General features: G+C 49.1%; 2 protein-coding genes across 4 annotated transcripts in view; one reads left to right on the top strand and one right to left on the bottom strand.

Moving 5' to 3' along the window:
• Window positions 1–1,479, top strand: part of LOC122394521 — a 30,412-nt gene extending 28,933 nt beyond the window's left edge. The window contains exon 7 of the mRNA XM_043391445.1: window positions 106–1,479. Coding sequence (XP_043247380.1) covers window positions 106–196 — 91 coding nt within the window. The 3' untranslated portion in view covers window positions 197–1,479. The remainder of the gene's footprint in view (window positions 1–105) is intronic.
• A 10,055-nt stretch (window positions 1,480–11,534) lies between these two features.
• LOC122394523 overlaps window positions 11,535–21,835 on the bottom strand; it is a 39,104-nt gene continuing 28,803 nt past the window's right edge. The window contains exons 3-7 of one of the 3 annotated variants that reach the window (XM_043391449.1): window positions 20,402–20,560; window positions 17,876–17,981; window positions 16,252–16,486; window positions 15,423–15,461; window positions 11,535–12,535 (exon numbers count right to left, since the gene is read on the bottom strand). In XM_043391449.1, the coding sequence (XP_043247384.1) occupies window positions 15,435–15,461; window positions 16,252–16,486; window positions 17,876–17,981; window positions 20,402–20,560 (527 nt within the window). In that variant the 3' untranslated portion in view covers window positions 11,535–12,535; window positions 15,423–15,434. Of the gene's footprint in view, window positions 12,536–15,422; window positions 15,462–15,992; window positions 16,487–17,875; window positions 17,982–20,401; window positions 20,561–21,835 lie in introns of those variants that run through there. The other 2 variants (XM_043391450.1, XM_043391447.1) reach the window with 2 other exon arrangements.

Raw genomic sequence — 21,835 nt, forward strand, 5'->3', positions numbered from 1 at the left:
AGCGACGACCGTTCACGCCCAATTTTCGTTTGCTTACGAAACATCATGTAACACGAATTTAGTAACTTGGCAGCCTCCTAACGGAGTGTCTTTATTCCACGACAGGCGGCCTGCGAATCTGAAACACATCAAGGAGCGAATGGAGTCGTCGGAGAGCCTGCGAAGGCTGACCACCAACAGCCTCGGAAGAATGTAAGTCTAGCGGGGAGCCTGCCAGCGCGAAGCTAATGGCAACACTTACAGCACAGGACAACAGTACAGCAGAGCTGTGAGTCACCTGACTGAAGAGTAGCCGCCGGAGACAGTACATCATCGAGCATTTGTCAGCGTGTGTGAACTGCGAAGCGAGGAGCAGCTTGCCAACTTAGCCCGAGCTGCGTCCGAGTTATGATCAATAGCGAGCAGTCGATGCCTGCTGAGACCCAGATGTTCACTATAGAATACTCCAAGAATACTCAACCGCAATGATATTTAGTTATCTCGGACTTTTAGAAAGGCGTCCGTCCAAGAGTACACGACCATATCGATTGCAAGTTTCGCCATAACCACACATTTGTTGGTGTTATCAATGCTTTGTCGCCGAATGCCGCAGTAGTTCCACTTGTTTGTTTCTAAATGCTCGCACTGTCGTGCTGCTGCTATCATATCATACAACACCCTCGTGAGCTTCAGGAAAACTTCAATCGTCACTAGAAGTGAAACAAAGTGCAACTAGCGGACCCTGACAACACTCAAGGACCGCACTGAGTCGCAAAAGGGTCAGAGAAGATTCACAGCTCCGAGAAGCGCATTGAAACCGCAGCCGTTGCCATAGGTATACGGATCAAAATGGTGTGCCAATCAACTGCAGGGATGTGTTTGCGCGAGTGATGAACAATTGTAGGACGAAACTGCGGCCTGGTAGTATTAATGAGTGTATGTGTGTATGTTAATTGTTACGATAGGGATAGGGATTGTTACGCTACAATTGTTACCATTGTTACGATAGGGATTGCTTCCAGCGACAACTCTACATTGTTAAAACGCTATTCGGGTAAACGATCTGCTGTGATGCATTGGTGGGATGAAACGTTGGAATATGGTTTGGCTGCGCATGCTTTTATGTAACTTTAATTGACTCTAAAAAAATAAGCGACGCATCTGTGGTCATCGAAGTTGTTAGGTCTCCGGACATCTTTTTTCATATGAGCCTTCTAACTCATGGCTTAGCTCTCTGCGGGACAATTAACTCGACAGACATATCAATCATTGTTACGAGTTGTTCCTGTTACCTTTGTTACGGTCATACCAGCGTGCAGCGCCAATTGATGTTTGTTGTTACGGATACTTGTTCTGTTATCTAATTTTAAAGTATTCTGTTACGGTGAAATAAGTACGTGTTTTGATGGAGTTGTTTGTTGTTATCCATACTATAGTGTGTAGACGTTAGATGACATCTCATCCGCTGATGATGTGAGATATAAACAATTACTGTGACAAGTCTTTTCGAAACCCAAGCCGCCGTGGTATACGAGCTGGAAGTGGTTCGCAGATTCCAAAAACGGCGGTTGTCGGGACTCAAGACAAGACCAAAATTGAGACCCTCTTTTATTTCCAAGAGCTCGTACCTGTGAAAGTACCCTCACAACGTACCCTGACCTCACTGTACCAGAAACCTCACACAGACGCTGACCCCACACAGTGCACAGTACCTACTCAGAAAACCCTGCCCTCACACGGTAACCTCTGCAGTCCCATCGAGCCACTCTACGAGCTGCTGACGACAACCGACAAGCGAGAAACCCGGCCGCAGTTTCTCTTGATGAGATGCAAATCGGCAGAGGCAGGGATTGCAATGCGCATCCTGCATGCATACACTTTTACCGATGCACTATCGGTGACTTGTAGACGCGGCCACGAGCCCGGCATTATATTATCGTCATTATCGCTACGTTATATCAGCAGGGGTACAAGCAGAGCATGTGATCTAACGGGAGGTGCCGCAGTTATTTGTGCCGATGTTAGGTGTGCCCCCAAAGAAAACTTCTGAGAAACCTCTCAAAGCTGTGAAAGAGAGAGAGAGAGAGAGAGAGAGAGAGAGAGAGAGAGAGAGAGAGAGAGAGAGAGAGAGAGAGAGAGAGAGAGAGAGAGAGAGAGAGAGAGAGAGAGAGAGAGAGAGAGAGAGAGAGAGAGAGAGATGGAGGAAGAGGGAGGGGAGGGAGGGAGAGAGGGAGAGGGAGAAGGACAGGGAGAGAGAGAGGGAGAGACATTAGTTTGTTTTATCTCCCCCTTTCACCTTGTCTTGATTAAGGGACCTCGGGACTTCTCATGTCCTTTTTATTTTTGTTTTTGTTTTGTTGGGTTCGGCCCTTTCGGTCCATTAACCCGCGCCCTGCTGGGGGGGGTGTTTGAACACCCCCCCTTGTGGTTTTTCGCGAATATCTCAAAAACGGCGGCGCTCCGCGCCGCCGTTTTTGGTACACCTTATCATACATCAATTCTACACATGTTGTGAAAATTTCAGACCAAGGTCATTCAAGGTCAGGTCACCAGGTCACTTGAAGTGACCTCACCTCATAAAAAGTTTCAATGTCTGTCATAGCTACACCGAGTGACCGATCGCTTTGAAACTTTCAGCGATTGCTAAGAGCAATAGCATGTACAAAATGTATATCTCAGAATTTTGATATCGATGACCTAAGGTCAGGTCAATTTTGCGACCTCCCCATTATAAGTCAATGGGAGAAAATTGAAATGCGCCTCTTTTGCACGAAAGACATTATAAACACTCCCAAACACCGAATTACAAGTGGTTTAGACACACTGAACATGAAAATGGCGTCCGTGACCCTTGTTTATGCCCTGAGGTCATCTTAGGTCACGAATGGTATCTAACAGTTTTTCGCAAATAACTTTTGATAGAGGCATGCTAGAGCGATCAAAACGCCTTAGATGTGTTCAGCTCGACGATACGGATCGACTGATATGCAACATGACCTTTTCCGGTCAGGTCATGACCTTGACCTGAGGTCAAATTTTCAAGTTGACCTTTGAAGGTCAAGTTATAGTTCATTCGATGCGTCTTGACGAGAGGAACACGATGCCGGTAAAAGTAAGCTCGTACAGCGCTTGGGTCAAAAGTTATTGCAGAAAAACTGTTTCCGAAAAAATCGGCTATTTTTGCAGTTTTTGCCCCCTGCAGGCAAAACCGTTGAAGTTAGGTCAAATCTGAGAGAATTACTCAGAAAGGGCGTTAATAGGTCTATCGAATGCGCTTTTCCGCGGCGCTGTAGCTCTATTGGTTCCCGAGATATGCGTTGGCTTCTTGAAAATTTTCGACATTCGACCTGGAAATCGGCGAAATTTTGCCTTCCATGACCTCTGGTGACCTGACCTTTGACCTGACCAAAAAATTGACCGAAGTAATTTCGTCATTATTTTTGACGCGCTTTCGAACGCCGCCTTCCGCGTATCGCTACGTGGCCCAGGAGCCGAGTTACAAGGGGGGGTGTTCAAACACCCCCCCCCAGCAGGGCGTGGAAATCCAGGACCCCCAGCCGGGCGCGGGTTAACACGCGCAGTGGAAGGGGGGGGGGGCGGATTTCGCCCACCCCTCCTGTTTTTCGCCAATAACTCGCGCCGCAAACATGATATTAATGTGAAATTTTGGCTACCTGTCTAGAATTGAACTGCGGATCTTCTCGTGCAAGAAATTAAAAAATCGGGCCACAACTTTTCTAGTAATAGCGGTGTAAAGTCAAACATCCTGCCGCCGCGGCGCGGCGGCGCGGCTGCCGGCGCTAGCCGTTACGCGCCGCCTGAATTGTAGACTGTGCCGGGGCGGGACGGTTCCGTCTTTACATCGCGCTCCTTACCGCTGATTATATACGATTCACGTCAAATTTTGTGAGAAGACTAAGAAATGCACAGGCAATCTTATGGTCAAAGAATTTTGAAAATCGGCCGGTAACAACTTGAGTTATGAGTGTGTAAACACAAAAATTGTGATTGCCGCGTTTCCCGCGTCCGCCGATCCCGCTTCAGCCGGTGACATCTTACGCTTAGCAGGCTTCTAACTGCCATATTTATTGTTGGATTAACAAGAAATTCACAATACATACTCACAAATGTATGTTCTTTCGTATAGTGAAAGAAAAAAGAAAATCGGCCGGTAACTTTTTGAGTTATCGGCGTGTAAACGCAAAAAAGTCGCTAATATGGCAGATTTGACCATATTTGACCTCATTTGACCTTGAAGATATTGACCTAGGGTCATGAAATTCACACACAACAGAGTTCCCCTGGGCCCCCACCTACCCTCCAAATTTCGTCTTTCTAGCTCCAGTGGGAGCTGAGATCTTAGGGGGGGGGGCGACATCCGCCCCCCCCCCTTCCACTGGGCGTAGTACTCGCAACCCTTCCACTGCGCGTGTTAACCATTTCATGAAATGGTCGATAAGATGTCGCTTTATTGCAGAGCCGGGAGGATGATTGCAGAGCCGGGAGGATGATAGGATATAGGGGGAGACATTAGTCTGGGCAGGCACCCTAGTGAGTCACCGGGGCTGAGCCCGTCCAGAGGACAGGCAACCCAGCCCCAAGGTACTCATTGCACCCGGCTACGGGGTGCGCTCCCTCGGGAGCAGCGGTGCCGCTCCAAGGGAATAGTCCGCATGAGATAGGTAAAGTTGCCTGTCCAGCCCGGAGGGGATTGCGGCGTGGAGGAGAAGGATTTCAGTATCCTGAGGATAGAAGCACGGAACGGTAGTGTCCTTTTTAGTATCTTCGAGCTCCTTTCAGGCACGCTTTCGGAGATCATTCTCGTATAGGTCATTAGTTCTCAAGCACGAGTGTCCGCATTTCAACGCCGTGTCCCGTTTCAAAGGTCCAAATTATCAGCAAAGAAACATAAGAGGAAAACGCTCCAGTGTCTTTACAGGGTCACACTGTCCACTGTGCACCGTCCAGTGTCTCCTGTTCGGGCCCACAGCCGTCTGCCGGTGTCGTCCCTTAGCAGTAGCGCTGCCATCTCGCGGTGGAAACACCACACTAACAAGGAGCTCCAACAGAGGTGTCGCGTGTGTCGCGATCCGTACTTCGGCAATCCAGTTCTCGTCATCACCTTGCGTCAGGTTCAAAGTTCATCCGGCATTGTTCTAGCGCAGTAGTATTACTGATTGGCAGCAAGCCAAGTACGTACTTCCATTGTTGCGATACACGTTCATTTTTATAGCTGAATGGCGTACGAATGCCACCTTTTGAATCTGTAGGTTGCACGGGTAGGTATAGACACGGGGATAGGCACGCTCCCGGGAAAAGGCCATTTGACTCTTACGGCTAAGCTCAAAGCTGCTTATAAAAATAAGATTTTCGAGGCCCTCGATCGTTTGAGGAGCTTCTCTCAAACCAGGGCTGCAGGGTGGGAGTGGGAGTGGGAGTCGGTCTGAGTCAAGTTTTACCGGGAGTCAGAGTCGGAGCTGGAGTCGTCAAAATCTTACCGATTCCGAATACGGAGTCGGAGTTAACACTGCATGGCTCAAAGTTATGCCCTACACCTGTTTGCTTGACAATAGTTCGCTCGTTGACCTTTCAAAATCAGATGTTATTGAGCTAAGAACATATTCCTGTTTGGAAGGAACGTACGTAGTAATTGAAAAGATGTAGACGTCTGCTGAGTCCAAACCTGCGTTTATTTCCGCTTGTTATTTAAAAATAGATTTGCAATGCAAGGCCTTGGAACGCGCAACGGTTCGTTTCAGGCAAGATGAAAAGTTATCCGACACGATTAAACTTATCTTTTATCATATGGACTTAACGAGCAGTGCCCGGAGTCGGAGCTGTAGTCGGAGTCGGAGTCGAAGTCATAAGAAATCCATCGAATCCGTAGTTCAGTCTCAAGCACTGAGTGAGTGTGAATAAAACTGAAGGTTTCGCTGTTAGACGGGTAATCGAAACAGTTTGTAATGCTTTGCACTTTCCAAAAGAAGCTTACAACCAAAACCTGATATACATACATAAAGCGTAAATAAGGTGCCAGGGATTCGTCAAAAATGATTTGTAGGAATGGACCTCCCCACAGTTTTAAGCTTAGCCTTTAGTGTGCAATGCGCATTTCCCTCTGGTGCTCGTAAGTTACGTTTGGTGGTCACCGTAGTTCACTATATATAATCATCATCATTCAGCGTCATTCAACGTCAGAGTGCATGCATGCACTGAATGAATGTTGAACAGAAGCGTTCCACAAAAAGCTTAATTTCAGTGTATTAATCCATAGACATCGGTATGCAGAGGTATATGATTAATCATACCACGAACACGGGTTTGTGCAAACAGAGGTCAAAATTTACGACATAACTAATAACTATGATAAGTCACCGTGTAATGATTCTTAGTTGCTTATGCTTCAATAAGTCTTTATTATTCCACAGGCTAGTTATGTAACATAGTCTTAGTTTCTATGTTATATATAATTAATCACAAGCTTACTTTATTATAACTGACAAACTTAGTTTAGCATGCAAATTGCAGAATCACGCCTAATGGATCAGCGATCACAGATCTCTGTCGCTTGCAGCCAGGTAGTTGTCAGCTCCGTGAAAATGGGAAGGCTCAGTCAAATCTTTTTAGCTCCCTCGCTCCCTGCATTAGGTCTTCCTTCATCCTTTCAAAGGCAGCAGTTTCGGGTACTTGTAATGAGATTGTGATTCTAACATCTTTAAAGTTATTTTCCGTGAGAAGTCCTGTAGGGAAATGTCATTGCATTATTTGTTATCTGTTTTAGGGGATGGGAGCGTTTCAACTGCTGATGCCATGCTGTTCTCGCGCGAAAAGTTGCATAAGACATCGTCAAATGTAAGATAAACATCTCTGAGGAGCGAATTACATTGTCCCTCCAGCCCAGCCCTATAAGTACCGGCTCTTACTTGCCATCAACCTGTGTAACACGCGCCGTCCGCAATAAAGCGTTTCCGCTGTGACGATGTCACCCCCCCCCCCCTAATCTAAGCCCCGGCAGGTGCAGACAGAGACCTGAGGCTCCTCCCCGCTGAGTCAATGGTGCCCCACCCAGCCCGGGGGGACAGGGTAGCTGACCGTACCGGGCCGGTGCCAATCACGGGCCCGGCTAATTCCCGGTGTCACGCGCCTCAGTCGGGTCACGCGCTGCTCCCGTTCGTGACGTGTCAGCACGGCAAGCCACTGTTTACCGCCGCCCCCTAAGCAGAGCCCCCCCCCCCCTACTCCGACTGAGGCACCATCGACCCGTCGTACCCGGAACAGCGCCGGAACAAGCCGGAAGGGACCGGAACGGAGCCGGAACGGAGCCGGAAGAGACGCTCTGACAGCCCCTTGGTGGCAACCGTGTTACACCCGAAAACGTTACACCCGTTACACCCGATAAGTTTCCAAGGTACCCACCGGGCACGCCTAAGCGCCACATCGGTAATCTAATCTATATTTTGAAATTGGTGCGTCGAGTCGCGTTTGCATGTTACCGCCAGGAGCAATCCAAGTCAGGAAGCTTTTAACCGACCAACTCGTAAAACGAAGCTCAGTGGTCGATAGTCACTGAGCTGGGGGCTCCTATGGGTATATTCGGCGACTTGCAACGACAACTCCTTTGGGGCGTGGCGACGGCGTCAATAAGGCGTCACACTATAGAGTTCAGGCTTCACAAGAACAAACACGACTGCAATTGAGTCATGTATAGTGTGTACTGTGTACTCACTAGTCACTAAATAATATATATGACTGTTCATCATGATACGGCTAATTTGTGATGGCTAGCTTGTTTCGTTGACATTATCTGCATTACGTCGCCACAAGTCAGTTTGTCGAGACTTCCTCTGATAATGACCAATCCATCTGGGCTTGCCAATCATTTTTGCTAAGTAAAGCGGCCTTTCCTTAATTCACAGTGTCACATGTTCTTTGCATTGCAGAAAATTGAAAGTGTCTTTCAAGGCGGCATTTGATTAATAAATATGTTGCCACTTAGCAAAATAAAATTGAGTTCTACTTAGATACCGGTACTCAAGATAAGCATCAGTGCAGCAGCATGCTTTTTTCATAGTCTGGTGGAATCGTATTTTTACATTTTAACAAACAAGTTCAACATTTCCTGGTACTGCAAGTGGCCTTAGCAATATCACTCACCACCCATTTCGGATTTCCACGAATAACAGCGGTCATGTTTAGAAAGCCAGACTGACACCAGCCAGCCTTAGCAGACGCTGCTGAATATTTAACGGCACAAACCGCCTATATCCTCACTTTGGAGCCCACCCTAAGCCTCCTGAGCATCTTAGGATATCGATTTTCAGCCCTTGTGTTGTCGGTTGGCACGTGGGTTTGGCCGGGTGCTCAGCTCCCCTCCCGACTCCACCCCTCTGCACCAACTGATTTCACCAAAACACCGCCCCGCTCAGCAGCGCCGTGCACCACCCTCCGTGCACTGTGCAAGAGGGCTGCAATCGCTGGCTGTTCATTAGACCCGGGCGTGATCGACCCGCGGCCAGCCGGGTCTCTGGCCCGGGGACCTCCAACAGCACGCAGTTGGCATTTGTTAGCAACCGTAATGCTGTTTGGCCTGTTTGCCTTCGGCTTGGCGACTGGCTGAGCGAGCCGGGTGTATAAGCTGATGCTGCACTTCCGGAGGGACGCTAAAGGAACAGAGCGGGCGAACCTTGAAAACGCAAGAAGGGAGCCACGATGACAGAGGTTATTGCACCACCCTTTTGATACCTGATGAAGCAATGCTGCAACGTTTGGTGCAAAAGGGTCTATTCTCTACAAAAATATCTTATTTCAATGCCGTACATTTAACTTGTGCTATTAAAATATCCTCTACTCAGTTGACGCAAAAAGTGTTATAAACATTCATTGTCTCCACTATTTACGCTATGAGGCCATGCACGATGTTCAGTTGCAGTGTAGTACATTATCACTCCAAGACAAATCTCCCTTATACCGGACTCTAAACCAGCTTTATCTGGTTCTGAATCGCTTTTGTCATTCATGACCTTCACTGCCCATGCTGTTCTTGGATTTGTGTAGCTAAAACGTTTTTCCCGTCCGTGTTTTCAACGATATCTCTTTGATGATAAGCATGATAGTGTGCTATCGCGTTTGGGATCACTTCCTTGCAGGTCGCTGATTATGATGACTATGGTTTTAGGGTACCTACCAAAGTTGACTAAGAATTAGTTCTAACTGCTAAGCTCCTAAAATTTCAAAGCATGACTTCGTATGAACAATAGTTTGCAATGCAACTGGAGCAAATGCAATCACCGCATACCTACCCAGTAGCGGCGGAACACCTTCAATTAAGGGGGGGGGGGCACTGCCGACTTTTGGTCCCATTCTTTCCATGCAACGCCCATAGGGCTAATGTTAACTCTCGCCCGTAAACGGCGATCTGCCACCTTCGCCCATGCAGGGGGGGGGGGTTGGTGCGACCCCCCCCCCTTGGCGTTTGAAAACGGAGCGTCATAGAGCTTAGCGGAAAAGACCAACGGATTGCTCTCGCCGAGATCTCGCGATTGATGGTATATTTTTTGGTCCTAGGTCAACATTTGACCTACTTTTGACCGGTCAAAGGTCAAATTTTCGGAAAATAGACTTTTTTCAACTTTCCGCGGCGATTGCGGCAAAACGGTGGGAGATATCGACTTGAAACCTTCACTATCGTGTTCCTTGATCAATTCTCTATCGTTTGGTATGTATTTCGTTTCCCTAGCTCTAAAAATGGCGCGTTGGGAGCGCCGGAAGTTGGCAAGGTCACAGTCGGCGGCAGAAATTCGAAAAATCAAAATTTAAATTTTTGAAATCTGATTGTATTTTTGGATTTGGGAGGTCCATTTGCTCCCTATAGAAGCTAATATTGCTGCATATTCCCATTGAGGTGACAAGAATTAGCAAAATAGTGGTTCGGGCGCTTTTCAAAAATAGTACCGGACGCTGTTCCTCTTGTGACGTCATAGCTCCGTGACCTGACCTGACCCGGTCAAGTTTCTTATACCATATGATAGCCAATACTTGCCCCAACATGCATATGAAGTTTCATCACGATCCATCAACCGATGTCCGTACCACCGGCAGGAAACCTCGGGCGTTGGCACTCAGTTTGTGAAAATCCGGCCGGAGGCTGTTCCCTTTGTGACGTCATAACTCCGTGACCTGACACGACCCGGTCAAATTTTTTTATCAAAAGATGCGCAAGGTTTGCCCCATAAGGTACCCAAAATGCCGCCGTTTTTGCACTATTTCCGAAAAGCCTCAGGGGGGGTTGCACCAACCCCCCCCCTACATGGGCGAGGGTTAAAATGCCAGAATCAAAGGGGGCACGGTGCCCCGGTGCCCTCCCCGTTCCGAAGCCTATGCGCATACCTCAAGATAGAGCATAGTGACTGACAACAGGCTACGACGTATGTGCCCGATGTTTAAGAGCAGCTGCACATATGATATATCACATCCCGGCAAGATTTGCTGAGTAAACGGCTTTGCCTACCTTTACTGTCGGAAGTATACCTAAATGCCTAAACTAGTCCTCCTGTATTTTCCAACCGCCGTGATTTCACCACCCCTCGATCGGAGGAGGGGGGGGGGGGTGGAGGGCCGTGATCGGTTCCGTGACACCGTCTACAGTCCGCACTCAGCCATGGCGAGGCAAGGTCACATGGCTAGTCATGTGTGTGTCTGCGCGTGCTGCAGCAAGTCGTATCAGTTTTCCTGCTTCAATATACTGCATCAAATCCTATCATATCCCGAGGGTCTTTAGCTTTACCCTCTGTTTCAATGCAATATGCATAAAAGTTTGGCTTGTATCAAATGGATCAAATGGCGTGTGTTATGAAAAAGCGCTTGCTCGGGTGATGAATACGGTAATCGCAACGTTCGATTTTTTTTTTTTTTACAAAGTTAGCATAAAAGCTGAGGCATCGATTCAAGCAGGGAAAGAGCTAAGCCGAAAGTGCAGTGCCCACATGGGTGGCATTGCCCATAACAAAACGCTCGAAGCTGCACCTCTGTCACTAACAAGTAGTACCGTATAGTGTTGCGGGCGGAAGTGCGTACGTAGTACTCTGCTGATTCTGAGTCCTGCAGGTTTCTCAATGGATCCTTACGGCTGAAGGCATCACATTCGCTCAAGTGTCCACAAGTCCGGTTTTATGCGGCCCCTTACCTTGACGCATTCACCACAGGAAGTTGGCATTGCGCCGTCCGCACCAGACCGTCTCTGTGGCAATCAGCTAATGGTGTGCTCTGTACGTTCACACGACAAAAAGCAGTGCCATAACTCTGTGCTGTGCCCCGCACTGACAGATTACTGTCGTGCTAGCTGACATTCAAGGAAGTTAATGAGTGAGCTCGGTCAGGCTTGCACTACCTTCGCCCGTTTGATTCATACCAAGGTGCATGAAGATTTTCCTTTTTTAGTTTCCTGACATGCTCAACATCAGGTGTGCTGCATTTGCTGTGCAGGTATTCGAGTTACCTGGTCGTTAGGGCATTAAATTGACCCCGACTCACTGCATCCGACTCATTTAAAACAGGGATTTGTGACACCATCGGGCATCTTATTTTGTCGGCAAAAGTTTACAGAAACAGGCAATATTGGGTGACGTGAAGAACTATCGAATGCTCACGCAGTAAAATCAGAATATTCACAATAACCTCTTGTCAATGCCCAGACGCTTTCCCGAGCCAACGCGCGTCCTGCGCCATCAGCATAGCACAGACCCGGTCAGCGGGCGGCGGCGGCGGCCCCGAGCCGGCCTGGGTGCACGCATGACCGGGAGCTCTTCCCCGTAGCTCCTGGCCATGCTGGAGAGGGTGTGGGCGGGGCGGCGACCACGTCCGCCAGGCCCCGCCGACACCCCGCCGGTCGTCGGCCGCCGTCGCCGCGGCCGATCCTCTCTCACTACAGCCGTCTCAGTGTGCCGGCCTCACTGACAATCGCGCCGCGAGGCACGGGACGCCGACGCGGCTATAGAGGATCTCTTCCAACCAGCGATCCATCGTCCATCGTTACTGTCGCACTCTCCGAAACCCTCCGTTCCACTGGTGGACAGTTCGAGCCGGCGAGGGCCGTCACTCGGCCCCCAGAAGCACCTTCACCGCTGCCCAGATGGCGCGGATTCCCACAGCCTTCTGTTCAGCGGCCGGCCGTGCAGGTCATTGCAAGACTCACGCGTAACTCCTCGCCAGACAAGTGGCTCTGAGGCACGAACACCGCCAGAAGGGAACACCGAAATCGGCCGCGGCTCCAGTTCGTCTCGACTAGCGAGAGGGCCGCCAAAAATGCTCTCGTGATCTTTCACTTTCATCTCGTCAAGTGACGCGCGTTCATAAATGTCTAAAAACAACCCTTCTCGCGCTCATCTCTCCGCGACCCGTCACGTTTTCGTGACACCGAGCACCACGCTGGCCCCGGTCCCTTCTTGCGCTGCTGATCCGTCCGCCCCGGGGTGAGGTCAGAGGTCAGTGACCTTGACGGTCAATGGCGTGACTCGAAGAAGCTCCGCTGTCCAGTCATCTAGCCCAGCTTGTTACCTGCCTGTGGGCACAGTGTCAGAGCGAATGTCAACTCACGTCATCCGTGAGGTCGGAAAGGTCATCCATGTTCACGAACAGGTTGTGTCATGCCCTATCTGATTCGGAAGACTGGTGATAAGCCGAAAGATAAATTGGCAGAACAAATTTAGTTCCTTCTTTATTTGTCAGAGCATCTCATGTCGCAAGTAAAATCTACCTAAGCCACTTCTCACAATTCGTGTCTTATTATTTCATTATAAACGTTATTTTTACTACAATAGCCGAATCTAATTAAGCGCCAGACTATATATGCAGGTGATGTTATGACCAAAATAATTAATGATCATTTTCAAATTAAAGCCAACACGGTAAAATCCGACACATGCTGTAAAGCATATCGTCGATGGATGTCAATTTACGGACATTGCAGCTGCTTTCAAATCAACCTCCATGCACCATAAAAACAGTTTGTCGGTTTCTTTCTCGTGCGAGGGGCCTCTGTCGTATTGATTGTGGGCAACAATTGTTCATATAGCTTACGTACATAATTCAGTAGTCATTGGTACTAAGCGACCAGTATAGTGAAACTATAAAGTAATGGCGACAAAGCATACAGTTTTCCAAAGCATTGCCCTTTCTCGTGGCAAGGCAAGCTAAATCACATCGTCATTATTACTGCTCAATCAATATTGTAAATAGCACTTAATTCGTGTACTGTGTAACACCATACATTCACAATGACAATGACGGATGGCATTGACCCACACCTTTGACCTACAGCCATGCACCATGCAAGCAAAGCGTGCATCAAATATAAGGTCTGCAAGTAGGCGGGCTCCGTGGCAGGGGTCGGCCTATTGACCCTAAACACCGGCCGGGCGCGCGGCGCGGGGACACAGTGGCGCCGCGGCGATCATTAATACTGAACAGGTCACAGCCGGCGCCCCATGAATAAATCAGCACGGGCCGGCGGCACCTCCCAGAGGGTCCCGATAACATACACATCAGCCAGACAGCCCAACTGACGCCCATTTGTTGCCCGCAGCTCTGTTGAATATCATCAATGAAGGAAAATGTGCTCTAAGAATTCATGCGCTGCGCATGAAAATTTGCATGCGCTTACGTACAGTTGAAGTACCGTATTTTAACTCACTAAGCAGATATTGACAGTGAAATTTAACACCGCAGAATGCATATCATTGCATGTCGTGTGGTGACTATGCCAAACTGAGATGTTTGCACGACGTAATTGTGGAGCCAATTAGACGTTTTCAGCAGAGGTCACCACTAGGCTGGCGGTCACTTGGTTCTAATAATGAGGGAGCAAATATTACGTCACTCCATTGTTCGCGGCTATTTACCTACTATTCAGCTTGGTGATGTGGATACAGCCGTCTATGCTACATGTGAAAACAATTGTATCCTTACGATGGTGTAACTCTTAAGATGCATTATGCGCATGTGTTAAAGCTTCCATTATGGATCATTTTTAATTCTTATTACAAAAATGCACGGGTGATACTGGTCTGTTTGAGGATCTCCACAGTGATGACTACACGATAAGAGTACGGTGATAATTCTATAGGACAGGAGCAGAGCTCCTTTCCACTCTATGAATCACGTCTCGTGTCCACTAAGTGCCGGTCCCGGAACGACGGATCGACCTGTCCCTACAGCGGTAAGCCCTGTTCGCAATCGTCGGAACATACAGGATCTGCGGTCACGGCAGCGCGACACGGCACAGGAACCGGCGCCCCGGCTAGACTGTCGGTCGTCGGACTACCCCTCCCCATCCCTACTCCTCCCTTCCACTGATCGGGAGGGAGGGGGAGGGTGTCTACTGTCTGCCGGATACACGAGACAGAAAACAGACGGCACTGCAGCGTCGCCCAGGGGTCCTTATCAGACCCCGCGCGAGCGATGGCACCACTCCATCGGTCCCTGTGACCTGTGTCCCCGGGGGTGCCAGGGGGACGGTGATAGGGACCTCTGAGCGCACCCCACCGGGCAGAGACGTCAAGGGATGGCTCCCTCGAGCCACAGGGATGATAATACGGTCATGTTGAGAGGTGAGGGAAATCCCTTCCGTGTTGTGATAGGGTAATGAGGTGCATTGTTCATTGTAATGGCTCACAGGTTTTCCGAAATTACCGCTACGTACACCAAGTGAGTCAGATTTGCAGCTCCGAATATCGGACAAGTTACAATACCATTGTTAAGAAATTGTGAAAGGTATACATAGACCTCCATCTAGTCAAGTACAGAGTTATTTTGTCGGATAGTTTGGTATAAAAAGAAGCATACTGTTATGAACGTGAAAACATTTCATTGCACTCAATATAATCTGTGAGAATCATGCCGCTATTCAGAATGATTTTAAAAATTCATTGTTCATCAATATGCTTTTTCGGAACTTCCTGATTAATCACTCGACAGACATTGCGATTAAGCGTTTTATGCCAGGTTTGGATGGTGGTAGTCTGCCCCACATGTGAACCGGCCCACAGAACTCAGGCAGGAGGCTAGGACGGTCAGCTAGGAGGAGCAAACGGGGTGGTGAGAGAACAATTTAAACGCTTTTATAGCTGGGTCATTCTATTTAGCACAACCTAAATCGTAGCAAGGAGAACCTAGCATGTTTATTGTATCACTGAATGTATATTAACGAGATAAAGCCACCCATTAGGGAGCCGTTAACATTCAAAGCCGAACCATTTAACGCCTGACCCCCTTGCAAATGACCTGGTTGCTTCAGCTTTGTCAGTGCCTCGCTAAAGATTGCAATACCATGCAGTGCCATACAATGTTCTCTATCTCACTGTGCCAAGGTTCACTGCAAAACAGATGACCACTGAGAAATGGGTGACTTAACATGCTGACCAAAGTGGGCCGAGTGCGTCCTCACTTACATGTGCTGATGTCTATGAGACTTCAACATGTGGATGGATCTGTAACGTGAATTGGGACACTGAGAAGCCATGGCGGTACACAGAGCTTACAACTGAAAATCGATACTAAATCGATATCCATTCATATACTTGGCGCATTGTGACTTCAGAAAATATGCCTCAATAGTATTTGAGAACCTTCTTTGCGGCATTCATGGCATAACTACTGCAAATAATTAAAGTACGAATATCATTTTTCGCTTGGGGAAGCGTAAGTACAACGCTCGCATCAACCAAACCTGAATACATATGACAAAGACAATGGTGATTTTGTTTTGTTTCTATTACAGATCCACTATAATAAACTGGGTCTGAGAATCCTATCAATTTTTGCAATCATCGGTGAACCGACTGCACAAAAAAAAACTAAGTGGCAAAGTTTGGCTCGAGAAAAATGATCCTCATTCATAGTGCAAGGATGCAGTAGGTGCAGCTTGGAGCAACTAGTTTGCTACCCGATTTCATCGTATGTACCTTGAAATTTGTTATTCAATTGATCTCCCGACCAAGAAAAATGATATGGAATGGCACGTAAGTGGCAGGCAGGCCAAGGGCTAGTTTAAGGGAAACGGGCACATTCATCATAACATTGCTTTTCAATTCTGTCAAATGAATGAAAGCAAGCGAGCAGCGAACCAAACTAGCAAACAGAGACTACGGGGTCTACACACGGCTGGACTTGCATTGGCGGCGGCTGCTACGCGTGCCCGGTGGGCGGCTCGCCGGGGGCGCGTGCGGCGGCGCCGGGCGCGCGCAGCGGCGGCAGGGGCACCACTTGGCCCTCACTGACTGGGTCGGAGCCGGAGCCGTGCCCGGAGCCGGAGCCGGAGCCGACAGTCCGCTCCGCGCCGGCGCCGTCCGCTTTGTCCTGCTCGCCCTCTGGCACCGTGTTGAGGGAGCCGCGTGAGGCGCGTCGGCCACGGCCGCCCGCCGAGCCCAGCTTGGTGGAGCCCTTCAGAAACGAGCTGTTCATGAGGCGCGGGTTGGCAGAGTTCAGGATGGTGCGGTTCTGCCGAAAGCGCGCCCTGTGGAAACACACACGCACGCAGAAGGACGGTCAATGGTCGCACTGAGAAACGTGCCTCAGAAATAACGAAATTTTAATAAAGAAATATAATTATAAGAAGAAAAAATATAATATTGCACCAGCCCTTGGACGGGAAAATATGCATTGAAAAGGGCATAAAAAAGATACCGCTTTGGTCCTAAAAAATATCGTTCGAACACAAACAAAAAATAATGAGCTATGGCCAATCAACCTCCAGTCAAGTCGTTATCAGACCTCACAGCTGAATTAAATAAAAAACATAAGAAGTCAAAAATTACCAAACAATTCACCAAGCACAGTCCCGTCCCGTCCTGGCGCCTAATCCAGCTGAACCCGGGTTTCTCGGCTCCTGATCCAGCTGGATCCGGGTTTCCTGGCTCCTAATCTAGCTGGGCCCGGGTTTCCCGGCTCCTAATCCAGCTGACCCCGGGACCCGGGTGTTTCTGTTCCCACTCTATCAGGATTTCTGTACCGCCGGCCGGCCGCAGTGCCGGTATTCAGTACGGACGCTACGGGCGGCGTTTGATTGAATGCCCTATACGCCCCGGGGCATGTCTGTCGGTCATCGGTGACGATGAGCAGCACATCGACCCGGGCGCTCATCAGCTCCGGGCACGCCAGGCGCCGCGCCGTCCCGCCCGGCCGGCCGGCCGGACGGGCGGGCGGCGGGAAGAGGCACTCTGCAGTCGGTGGAGGAACGGTTCCCGAGGGATCAGATCTGGACCCCGAAAACAAACACAGACCCCGGAAATAGGTTCAGACCCGGCCCCGGGAACAGATCTGGACCCAGGGAGCAAATTTGGACCCAAGGATGACCGCAGGTCGCGGGAACGGCCCTGAACCCCGATCACAGACCTGGAGCCAGGAAACAGGCCCAGACTCCGGGGGCAGCCCCGAACCATCAGCATCAGCCACCTTTCCACCTTAAATCGTGAATATAAGATAATATGGGATAATAAATCAAACCGGTATAGCTTTAATCCGTCAAGTTTAACCTGCCAACATTCCATCATAAATTTCATCACCTATTAAACATTGACTGTTATGAAATGGCGCTGCAATTAAGGATGCCGTAGTGTTCAGTCGTTGACAGCTAAGCATCTACCACACCATCACACCATCGACCCGATGGTTAACGTCATTGAATGCTTGGCTAGTGGCAACTATTAAAATCTGACAAGTAGCTCGACGGAAAAAGCCGCTGGTGTTTACAAATTTAATAAAAGCCAAGTGCAACTGCCGAAAGCACCCAGCCTTACATATTTACTTACACAATTGACGCACATACCTGTTGACAAAAAAATGTGGGATTTATTTGAGATAGCGAATGACACTGCCAAAGATGCAGCTGCTTCGAGTAACTCACTTGCTGAACAGCTGCAGAACGATGCAGATGATGAGGAACATCAGGACGAGAGACACCAGGATCGCGATCATCACCGGGTCCACGGGCGTTTTCTTCGCCTCCGCAACTGAAATAAATGCGGTATCGCACCGTGTCAGCTTCCGCAACTGAAGGACAACGAGATAAGTATGTCAGCTATATAATAGCAGATATAACGTGGCACTAGCAAATATCGTTCTGTTAAAGGCCGACTTTACCAGTCAACCCTGATATTTATAGCCGAAAATAATTCCTAGATCATGACCCATTGTGCCACCATATCCGAAGTCCAACGCAGGACTTCTATGATCCAGGCTTACATCACATTCGAACATCGCTCTCCATTTCACATTGGTTCAATATCTGTCCAACTTGAGCACGGCTTAAGCCACACGCTACGACAGAGACTCGAAACTAGCGCGGGCATAATTGAATAGCTGAGGCTGTATCAACACTGCGTTGGCGTCGGTCGACAGAGCTGGCGGCGACCTGTAACATCCACTCGGCTCCCTTGACACGGCAACCTTGACAAATGACCAATCCCACGTGTCTCCATACCACCAAAGTTTAATCGGGCCCGGCACCTACGGGGCTGGCGGCGCGGCCTGGATCAAATTGGCTGCCGTCGGGTGTCCCGCTGCGGGGTGCAACTTGTCACCGGTCTAGTCCCTCGGGCTACGTCAGACGCTGCGGCGCGGTCAAAGTTGTGCTGCCCGCCCGCGGCCGGACAGGTAGGTACGGCCACTACAGCTGACACGGCCACGGGGGCTTAACTAATGGAAACAGCATTAGACCGGCAGGGTATGGGCGTAATTTTCGCCAGCCACAACCACACACCACCCAAACCTTTCAATGGTGGTCGAGCGTAGCAAAAGACCTAAACAAAGTATCACTGAAAATTTAACACAGCGACCTGTGCATGTTCACATTGGTTTAGTACTTCCATTCTTCCTTTTTCTTCTATCTCTCACTATAGTGCCGCGCCACAGTCTGCACCTACATATGTCACCGTGTCCGGGACGTCAGTGGAGCCAGCTGTTTGGAACAGGGATGGCTTTCAGCGGCATCTCCCTGGAGGCTTTGATGCTTCTCCGAAGTGAAAAAGTATAGATCTGCGGTAGCCACGGAGCCTCGGCCGTCAATTTGACCAACTGTCAGCCCCTGAGAGCCTCTTGATTCCGTCAGATAGCACGACATTTACCATTATATAGTAGTGGATCCATTCCAAATTGAATTTTATTCCATATTTTCATTGCAAGCTTCACGGTAAGAGAAGGTGAATAGACTTCCAACGAATCGAACATCTACGAGCATGGTAAGTAATCACATAGCACTCATACTTAATTAAAGAAAAAGCTCATACAAAGCTACCAGATAACAACAGTCGAAATCCGACACAATAGCTTCAGAAATACAGATAACTGATGCTCTTATCTGGGCACAGTTTATCATTTCTGAACCTTAGTGTTCATTGCCAGGGCCTTGAACTGGACCACAGCTCAAAAAGCTCCTCCCATTCCAATATCTTGGGCGGCCACCGGCACAAACAATACCTCCTAAGCTCTTTATCATCAGGAACTGAGCTGCCATAACTGGTGTTGGCGCCCTAACGATTGCCGGGCTGGCGATATGAATTTATTATGCTGTTTACCCGGAACAAAACGCACCTGTTCTGGTACTAACAGCAGAGTGCTGCCTGTGATGGACGCCGTTAAAAAGCCAATCGATGGCTAGGATGACCTCTATTCACCTGTCCTAGGATGTGTGATAATGCAATATCCAGTTCACATGAAAGATGGGTAACGTACGTACCTCGGACCTACGTATACTCGTATACCCTGCCTCGGACCTGTGCCTTGGAAGAAATTAAAAAAAAAAACTAAATACTCTACTGTTCAGTGCTCCTATTTTAGGAAATCAGTTAAAGTTTTTTTATTGTATCGTTACTTAGACATTTTACGGTTAAGCATAAAAAGGGTATTTTGGTTACACTTTGAGCCTTAGATATTCGCCTGTTTACTCTAAACTTAACATCAACTGACGCGTGACTGCTGTAGGTAGTGCTCTGGTTCCGAAAACTAATGACAGGATCAAATCGTATTTGTGGTGTCCAGTTAACGATTCTGGCTACGTCCAAACAGTCCTTTGGTGTTTGTAGACATGCGACACTGAGGATCAAAGGCCGACGAGCGGGACCAACCACTGTGGTGCATCACAACAGCCATTTCTAAGACTGACGATGAATTATCACGGCTTATGTTATCGACTTTGGAGAACTAAACAAGCTCACCAGCGATCAATATAATCTTCCTACACACGCAACGTGGCATTCAGAAATATTTTGTATCAGATGTGATACAATAGAGAAGTCTCCCCGAAAATATAAGCTTTGATGAATAAAATTTCTAATAAATGACATGTTATTTAAAACGGATGCTCACCGCGTTGTTGGCTTCAGTTTAGGCTTTGGTCTCGATACTAAATTGAAATATACGATGTATAGCTTACTGTGTTCTGCAGTTGGGATGCAGAGCCGGGTACCGTCGTTGTATTTGTGCATTTTGTGTTTTGCAATGCAGACGCATTTGTTGTCCGATGAGCACTGGGCCTTGTTGATGTGCGGCTTGCATTGGGCATTCACCGTGCAATAGCCGTCCAGACCAGACACTGAAACGGACCAGCAAAGCACGAACGTCAGACAAATGGAGCCTCGAGGGCTACTCAAAGGTCACAGCGCTGGAAAGGGACAGAATGGCAAGCGATGACGTCGTGCAGCTCCTTGAGGTTTGATGTCGGACGTGGCATTTATCTGGCGGATTAGGTGAGGTGCTCCGACATTTCTCGGCGAAGCAGATTATACGAGAGACTGCACAATTGACCTGAGACGAACATTATTTGGGGATTATTGTCCTTCAAGGCAGCAGTCTATCCATAAATTTAATGGATCAACACATAAATGGCAATTTATGCGCCAACGGCGTATAAAGACCTTTATCGGTCGTCGCCAACTTAAGCGCTTGTCAACCTGCGGCGGCTGAGCCGGCGCGGCGGCGCCGCCGCACCCGCAGTTGACGCAGCGACAGGCGACGCAGAGCCAGCAAAAAAGTCGTTGTTCGCTGTAGTTATTGGTTTTAACTTAAGTCTTCTACTGGAGTCCCACTGCGGCAGCACGCCTTGTGAAACATTGCTGGCATCCAGGTTGGTGATTACGTTCCGATATCTGGGACATACTCTCTGCTGAGGGCAGTATAGACCTAGACGCGTTGTCTCGGTTTACCATCGCCTGGGCCCTGGTTGCGTGCTGTTTGTCGCCATTTTACCGCTCTACGGCGTCGGTCGCCACCGGCCGTTCATGCATACTCGTCGAGTTCCATTTTGCCCCCATATTCGGTGTATGACATGCGAGGCACGCTGCTCTGACCCAGGCCCGGGCCTGGGTAGGGCCGCGTCCCCCCTTCTTTGTTTCGCTCCCCTCCCCTACCCAGTGTTGTCGCAGAGCGTCATCCCGCCCCGGGAGTACGGATCGTATGGGCGTCGTGGCTCAAGTGTAGAGCGCTCGCTTCTCACCCGGGCGACCCGGGTTCGATTCCCGGTACAGGATCGCTTGCGTATTCCGCTTGGATGGGGTAAGGGTGTGTATTACGTTATTACCGTGAGGGGCGAGTAACGTTCTTCCTTTCTCTCTTTCTGCCGATACCAACAGCAGTTGTTCCCGGCCAATTACCGGCGGACATTATACCCGCCATAGCCCCCGCGACGTGTTCTTTATTTAAGCCTGCAGATGATTTTCCTGCTGTCACCGGAGGTGGGTGGACTCACGGGGGCTGGTGGACGTTGTGCCCGCAGAACTGGCGGCCGTTGTACCCGCCGGGCTTGCGGATGTTGTACCTGCAGTCGCCTCTGTGGCTTATTGGTGGCCGGCATCCACGAGTTTGGCACCGA

This window comes from Amphibalanus amphitrite, unplaced genomic scaffold, assembly GCF_019059575.1.
Source record: "Amphibalanus amphitrite isolate SeventyFive unplaced genomic scaffold, NRLGWU_Aamphi_draft 000596F_arrow, whole genome shotgun sequence".
Taxonomy (NCBI): domain Eukaryota; kingdom Metazoa; phylum Arthropoda; class Thecostraca; order Balanomorpha; family Balanidae; genus Amphibalanus; species Amphibalanus amphitrite.